General features: G+C 48.0%; 1 protein-coding gene across 2 annotated transcripts in view; it reads right to left on the bottom strand.

Moving 5' to 3' along the window:
• The window catches only part of dot1l (DOT1-like histone H3K79 methyltransferase), a 16,144-nt gene extending 9,641 nt beyond the window's left edge, over positions 1-6,503 (bottom strand). For both annotated transcript variants that reach the window (XM_067230483.1, XM_067230484.1), the window contains exons 1-9: positions 6,160-6,503; positions 1,987-2,030; positions 1,787-1,861; positions 1,377-1,440; positions 1,070-1,298; positions 625-719; positions 450-512; positions 285-340; position 1 (exon numbers count right to left, since the gene is read on the bottom strand). The exon at position 1 is cut by the window's left edge and continues 79 nt beyond it. In XM_067230483.1, coding sequence (XP_067086584.1) covers position 1; positions 285-340; positions 450-512; positions 625-719; positions 1,070-1,298; positions 1,377-1,440; positions 1,787-1,861; positions 1,987-2,030; positions 6,160-6,240 — 708 coding nt within the window. In that variant the 5' untranslated portion in view covers positions 6,241-6,503. The remainder of the gene's footprint in view (positions 2-284; positions 341-449; positions 513-624; positions 720-1,069; positions 1,299-1,376; positions 1,441-1,786; positions 1,862-1,986; positions 2,031-6,159) is intronic.
• Positions 6,504-8,001: the final 1,498 nt, after the last annotated feature.

The raw sequence follows: 8,001 nt of genomic DNA, 5'->3' as shown, positions 1-8,001 counted from the left end.
ACTGTAGAGACAGTAACACTAATATCACACTGTAGAGACAGTAACACTAATATCACACTGTAGAGACAGTAACACTAATATCACACTGTAGAGACAGTAACACTAATATCACACTGTAGAGACAGTAACACTAATATCACACTGTAGAGACAGTAACACTAATATCACACTGTAGAGACAGTAACACTAATATCACACTGTAGAGACAGTAACACTAATATCACACTGTAGAGAGACAGTAACACTAATTTCACACTGTAGAGACAGTAACACTAATATCACACCTTGTGTTGGCGATCCTGTCCTTCCACTCCTCCGACAGGAAGTCCCCTCGCTCCAACTGCACACGGAACAGGAAGTTGTGTCAATGTATCAAAGTGTATCAACGCTTTTTTTGAAGGATACACACATGCTTGCACACATGCTTGCACACACACACACCAACTCACCGTGTATCCCCCATGTTTCTTCCCGTACCACTTCATCCACTTCTTAAACTCTTTGTCCATAGACTGTAACACACACACACACACACACACGTTACAGGTCAGTCCGGGACACAAACAACTTTTGTGAGTTGCTGCGTGATGAAGGTGAATAATTCATCTCTTCATCCTTCCTTACCTCTGCATACGTCGCTGGAATGTCTGCTTTCTCCACCCCATAATAGTGTTTACAATTAGTTGCCGCAGCAACCTGCAGCACCACCTGGCCCACACCTGTAATTAAAAGGAGCTGATCACTGATCAAAATGACCTGCACAGACCCATAACACACTCTACTGGTCTCTGCTGACCGCTGCCCAGATATACATCACCTAGTGCCTCTACTGGTCTCTACTGACCGCTGCCCATATATACATCACCTAGTGCCTCTACTGGTCTCTACTGACCGCTGTCCAGATATACATAACCTAGTGCCTCTACTGGTCTCTACTGACCGCTGTCCAGATATATATCACCTAGTGCCTCTACTGGTCTCTACTGTGTCTCTACTGACCGCTGCCAAGGTATACATCACCTAGTGCCTCTACTGGTCTCTACTGTGTCTCTACTGTGTCTCTACTGACCGCTGCCCAGGTCTACAAAGGTGTCGTCCTCCATCATCTCCATCTCGTCTATGATCTGGGCGACCAGGTCGAAGGAGGTCTCCCCGTACACCTCGGGGGAGAAGGGCTCGTAGTTGTTGAGCTTCTCAGGGTCGGTGACTGAGTGGTTGTACACCTGCTGCAGGATGTGGCGCAGCAGTCCGTTAGAGGGCCGCTTGTTCAGCTTCATGGGCTGGGTGGTGCCCTTCCACTGGGGGGAGACACACATGAGACACACACACACACAGACGAGTGGAGCAGAGATGGTGATGCGTGTGTATGGACTCACCAGCTGGTGTATGCTGTCGATGGCCCTGTTGTACTTATCACAGAGTCGCAGCATACTCTCAAAGCTTCAGAGACAAGCAGAGTCAACACACATCCTTTTGAAACTTTTTGTAGAAAATATTTTTCAAACATTTAGAAACTTTTGTTCAAAACCTTTAGAAACTGTATTTTATTTAATTGTTTTGGGGAAATTTTCCGAAATTTCCAAAATTATTTTGTTGAAAAAAACTTCCGGGAAAGTTTATAAATTATTTTCAAAAGGTTGAAAACAAAATTGGGAAAAAAAACTTTTTACAAAAAAAGTTTTGAAAGGTTTCAAACCTTTTTTTCCCAAAAACATCATGCTCGTATAATAAAAAAAAAAAAAAAAAAAAAAACTTTACAAAAGCCTGTGAATCCCCCCCCCCTCACCTCTTGGTGTCGTAGTCTATGAGGACGTAGTTCTCCATGGCCAGCTTGAGGTCAGGGATCTCCTCACACACCCACCTGGAGCACAGCAGTCACACCACCACCAGAACTTTACATGGATGTGTGTGTGTATGTTGGCATGTGTAAATGTAGAGTAAGTATATATGTAGTGTATGTGTGGTGTGTGTGCGAGCAAGTCTTACCGGATGGTCTCGATAATTTCATGAGCAGCATCGTGGTGTTTATCCTAGAGATACAGAGAGAGACAGAGAAACAGGGAGAGAGAGAGACAGAGAGAGAGCGAGAGAGATCAGAATGGAGATAGTATGGAGGCCGGAAAGAGAGAAAAAAAGGCCAGAAGATACTGTGTCATCTAGTCAAATAATCAGATTTTAAAACATGTAAATAACTTCCCAAACAGACAAAGGCAGTGAGCATAGGAGGCTGATGTGTGTGTGTTCCACTCCTAGAAAGACCACAAATGATAACATCAATGTCCTCAGATTCCCTCCAGAGCAGGATTCAGTACACAAACACTCAGAGAGAGAGAGACAGAGAGAGAGACAGAGAGAGAGACAGAGAGAGAGACAGAGAGAGAGACAGAGAGAGAGAGAGAGAGAGAGAGAGAGAGACAGAGAGACAGAGAGAGAGAGAGAGAGAGAGAGAGAGAGAGAGAGAGAGAGAGAGAGAGAGAGAGAGAGAGACAGACAGACAGAGAGACAGACAGAGAGACAGACAGAGAGACAGACAGAGAGACAGACAGAGAGAGAGACAGACAGAGAGACAGACAGAGAGACAGACAGAGAGACAGACAGAGAGACAGACAGAGAGACAGGTGTGTAAAATGTCTGGTGAGAGCAGAAACAAGCCTTGCTGGTGTGACTCAGACTGGCATGAGAGTGACTCTCTGTCTCTCTGTCTGTCTGTCTCTCTGTCTGTCTGTCTCTCTGTCTGTCTGTCTCTCTGTCTGTCTGTCTCTCTGTCTCTCTGTCTGTCTGTCTCTCTGTCTGTCTGTCTCTCTGTCTGTCTCTCTGTCTGTCTCTCTGTCTGTCTCTCTGTCTGTCTCTCTGTCTGTCTGTCTGCTACAGTAGTTACTGCCTTGCAGCCTGTTATAGTCAATACTGGTGTGCAGACTGTCTCTGGCAGCCTGTTTCAGCATTTGTTGCCTGTCTGGTTCCCCCTGTGGCTGCCTGGACTGGAATGACCCACTGACCCACTTTCTGAGAGCTGTACTGCACACTGCTGAGAGACTAGAGAGGAGGAGGAAGACAGGAGGAGGAAGACAGGCGGAGGAGGAGAGAGAAGGACAGGGAGAGAAGAGAGGGAAGGCGCCTAGGAGAGAGGTTTGATGGAGGGAGGAAAGAGAAAGCAAGCGAGAACAGTGAAAGAGAGGGACAGGGGTGGGGAACAGGAAGAGCGAGGGACAGGGAGAGGACGAGAGCAGAGGGAGGGAAGGAGGAGATGGAGGAGGAGAGGGAGGAGGAGAGGGAGGGAAGGGTAGGAGGATAGGGAGGGAAGGGTAGGAGGAGAGGGAGGAGAGGGAGGGAAGGGTAGGAGGAGAGGGAGGACGAGAGGGAGGACGAGAGGGAGGGAAGGGTAGAAGGAGAGGGAGGACGAGAGGGAGAGAAGGGTAGGAGGAGAGGGAGGGAAGGGTAGGAGGAGAGGGAGAGACGGGTAGGAGGAGAGGGAGGAGAAGTGAGCCAGCTGTAGCCAGTCAGACCAGCAGGAGAAGCAGCCTGAAGCAGCTTCCCGCTCAATATCACCAGCCAGCCCCGACACACACACACACACACACAACTAAGCTGACATTTCACAATCATTCCAAGTATGAGTGTATGCACTGCATGTGTGTCTGTGGTATATATCCTCTCCATGTATGTGTGTATATATTGTGAGAGGTATGCACTACATGTGTGTGGTTGGGGTGTGTGTTATGTGTGACTAGTATAGTGTGGTGTGTGTGTGAGTAGTGTAGTGTGGTGTGTGAGTAGTGTAGTGGTGTGTGTGTGTAGTATAGTGTGGTGTGTGTGTGTGAGTAGTGTAGTGGTGTGTGTAGTATAGTGTGGTGTGTGTGTGTGAGTAGTGTAGTGGTGTGTGTGTAGTATAGTGTGGTGTGTGTGTGTGAGTAGTGTAGTGGTGTGTGTGTAGTATAGTGTGGTGTGTGTGTGAGTAGTGTAGTGGTGTGTGTGTAGTATAGTATGTAGTATGTGTGTGTGTGTGAGCAGAGGAGAAAGGGGGGGGTGTTCCTGCCTCTCACACACAGCAACACCAGAGCAGAGATGCTGCTAAAAATAACCCAGAGACATGAGGGAGTGAGAATGCTCTCCTCTCCTCCTTCCTGCTGTGGAACAACACAGGAACTTTCTCTCATACACACATACACTCCAAATCTGTCTGCCTGTCTCCCTCCATGTGCATCCTTCTCTCTGACTAACCCTCCTCCTCCTCCTCCTCCTTCTCCTCCTGCGAGGCCAGCTGAGGTGAATAACACCCGCTAGTCTCCACTGCTCCTCCTACAACCACAGATCACGACTCACTCAACCAGGTGGTCGTGATGTCATTACGCCCACACACGCACGCAGAAACGCAGCATAAGGTGTTCACTCTTCATGTGGAAACGATCCAAAATGATTTCGATCCACAGATGGTGACTGTGTCAGACAGAGAGAAGAGGAGAGAGGAGAGGAAACAGGAAGAGAGAGGGTGTGGGAGAGAGCAGGAGAGAGAGAGAGCAGGAGAGAGAGAGCAGGAGAGAGAGAGAGCAGGAGAGAGAGCAGGAGAGAGAGAGCAGGAGAGAGAGAGCAGGAGAGAGAGAGCAGGAGAGAGAGAGAGCAGGAGAGAGAGAGAGCAGGAGAGAGAGAGCAGGAGAGAGAGAGCAGGAGAGAGAGAGCGCAGGAGAGAAAGAGAGCAGGAGAGAGAGCAGGAGAGAGAGAGCAGGAGAGAGAGAGCAGGAGAGAGAGACAGAGGGAGTCTTAGGCGACATGCAGCATACATTGGGCCACATCACAAAGGCCATGTTGTCCATCCCAGCCCGTACCCCCCCCCCCTCCCAGCACAGCCCAGTTGTGTCACTGAGGACATAGCTTCACCAGCTGGAGGCTGGGAGAGGACGAGAAGAGATGAGGAGGAGAGGAAGAGGAGGAGGAGAGAGGGTGTCAACAGCAACAGTCAGGTTTCCAGGAGACTAAATGTCATTGTGAGGTTAATGACAGCCACAGAGGAGGAGTGATTGGTGACAGGTGTGGGGCCTGGGTAGGTCCTCCAATCAGCTGTGGTCAAACCACAATACTATAAATGACGACAACACACGAAACACAGAAAACCACAGACTTTCCCTCCAATCACATTCCTGCTGTCTTTTCAGCGACAAAAACAACGCTACTTTGACTGTCATGTTGTTAAACATCACTCAACAGAGTCTGTATAATCCAAACAAGTTGGTTCAGGGTGCAGATAGTCGCTTTTGTCATCTGAAAGTTATCAGCTGTTGGAATGCACCCGTTTCCCTCAACTGTAGAGATATATCCTGGAATGTTGCCGTTCCAACCGTCAATAAACCAGGACATCTGCATTGATTCAGTGCTTATACATTCCCTCCCTGTTGTTCCTCAGGAGGTGAGGACAGACGAGGTACTGCGGGATAAAATCACACGACGTGCAACCACCTTGCTAGCATATGGCGTTTTGAGCAGTTGTGTTGTTGAGTCTAGCAAAGCAGTGACACATCTCACTCCGACACATTTTGGACAAGCCCGTTTCAGCGTGAACAGCGGTTCACACTTGACTGGGGCAGCCTGCTTAGCGCTTAGACAACTGAATGGAAAAGTGACCACAGACCATTTCTAAAACCACCATTTAGCCACACTCAACGGCTATGTTAAGCATGCGTTAAGATTGACATCAAACTAAACTAGCTAATCGCCGCTCAAAGAAAAGAGCCCGGACGACACGGTCATGGCTCTTCACAAGAACTAACGTCCCCAAGACAACAAGAGAGGCGACACTTGTCAAACCACCAAAATGTGAAACAGAAACACATTCACAGAGCAAAGGCACCGCAAGTTAGCTAGACACCAAGCCAGCTTTGCCGGAATTTTACATTCAGTTTCACAGACAATAAGACATGTGACAGCTTGCCACAACAGCTAGTTAGCCTGGTTCTTTTATTTTACAGCCCGTCTCTTAACTGACCTCACACTGCGTTTACACAGCTAGCTTGTAACGTTAGCTTGCTAGCTGCCTTGTTAACCAGTCACCTAGCACTCCGTTAATGTTTAGCTAGCAGCCAGCTAGCAAACAAAAGGTAAGTTATAATATACTCCCAAAAATCCCATCACGTTTTCAGTTATTACTTCATCAGGGAAAGTTTTACTCACGTATACTGGTAATGGCCACGGGTAGGAAGAGGCTTCTGCCCCAACCGGCGACTTCAGTTTGAGTTCCAGCTTTTCTCCCATTCTCCACTTTATACGGCGCTGCTGCGGTTAGCTACCAGCTAGCTAACGTTAGCTGGCTAGCTCGGGGTTCGGCTAGCTAGATGGTAGGCGAGCTAGCTACAACGTGAACATTGTCCTGTCAGAAAAATATCTTAAAACGCAAAAAAGAAAATTATGGACGTCATTTAGCTGGCTGTCGTACAAGGTTTGTGTGGTGTTCAATTTTTTTTGATTTATTTGAATCTCATAGTAAAAATGGACTATCATGTCGAGTGGCCGTAACACCTCGATGGGATCACCGCCATCTTCAGCCCGGCACGGAGGAGCACTCGTTTTAGGGATACATTCTGAGGTGTGCATCACATGACCAATCCAAGTCACTGACAAACTGGGAGACTGCGCAAATCAATCTCCCATACAGTGAAACCGCTAACTTGCCATTTGGCTTTTACTTGGCTTGCGGCTAAGCACCTCGAGCACCACGATAACCAGAGTTCGGTTCAGATGCCCACCGGGTTTTAAATCAAATATTTCTAGTGATCCGCTGCACCGGCGGGGGACCCACATTCTAAACGAAGAACTTATTGTAGAACTACTAGAGGTGGCCACTTCCAAACCAAACTCAGACGTCACCGTAGTAGTATGACTCACAATACAATGGATCAACTAGCTACCAAGACTACGTAAAACGCTGGTTTACGTTTGTAGGTCGAAATGATAATTGAACCATTATATGACCAGTGCTTTTGTTCAAGTCCCTAGTAACAAAGTCACGGGATGTGCCATGTATGAATGGCACCGTCATGAGGATCACGTTTTGTTACCCGAGTTCACCCGGGTGGATGAAGCGCTCATAACATAAGCGTAAAAAGGCTAAACTCCGCCCTTTATAAGAACTTCAGTCTTCAATGTCTTCCGTGTTGTTTGCTAGGTAAATAAATTGTAAGTCACATTTGCGCCACTATTGCTAACGTGATGCACAAACATTTACATTTAGTCATTTAGCAGACGCTCTTATCGAGAGCGACTTACAGTAAGTACAGGGACATTCCCCCGGGGCGAGTAGGATGAAGCGCCTTGCCCAAGGACACAACGTCATTTTTCACAGCCGGGAATCGAACCAGCATTCTTCTGATTACTAGCCCGATTCCCTAACCGCTCAGCCACCTGACTCCCACAAACAGTACCAACGTTTTTAAAAAGCCAAATACCTTAAAAAAAATTAAATGGCCTTCTGGCTGAGACAATTAATTGTAAAGTGCTCCATTGACAACGTAAAGTATAAAGGACTTAACGTCGCATTGGCAGGAGACAAACCAGCTCATTACACGACACGTGTCAAAAATCCCCTGCCTGGACTCGTGAATAAGTTCACCTCAGGACTGGGAGACTCAGCAGAGACCTCAGGCAGACAGCTGGTTAATAGTAGATGATTGATGCTGATGGGCGCACCAGTTCAGCATCCCTGCATAGGCCCCCTGTCAGTGTGGTTGCTATGATACCATGGAGGCGGTTGCCAGGGAGAGCCAGACACCACCTCCTAGCCCTTGCCTCAGGGGGCCAGCGGTGAGAGAGAGGTGGGGTGGGAGAGGAGTTGAAGAGAGAGGGGTGTGGCGAAAGAGAGATTCTAGCCCCACCTCTCGTTGTGTCTGTAGAGCAGCAGTCAACACCCTCCAACCTCGAGGCAGTGAAGCCATTCCACAATGTGCTCACATCAGACATGCAAGGGGATCTGAGCCTGCAACCTGTTGATCTGCAGTGAAATGCTCTAACCACTGAGCT

Source organism: Osmerus mordax, chromosome 27, assembly GCF_038355195.1.
Source record: "Osmerus mordax isolate fOsmMor3 chromosome 27, fOsmMor3.pri, whole genome shotgun sequence".
In the NCBI taxonomy this organism is placed as follows: Eukaryota; Metazoa; Chordata; class Actinopteri; order Osmeriformes; family Osmeridae; genus Osmerus; species Osmerus mordax.
This window is presented reverse-complemented; position numbering and strand designations above follow the sequence as displayed.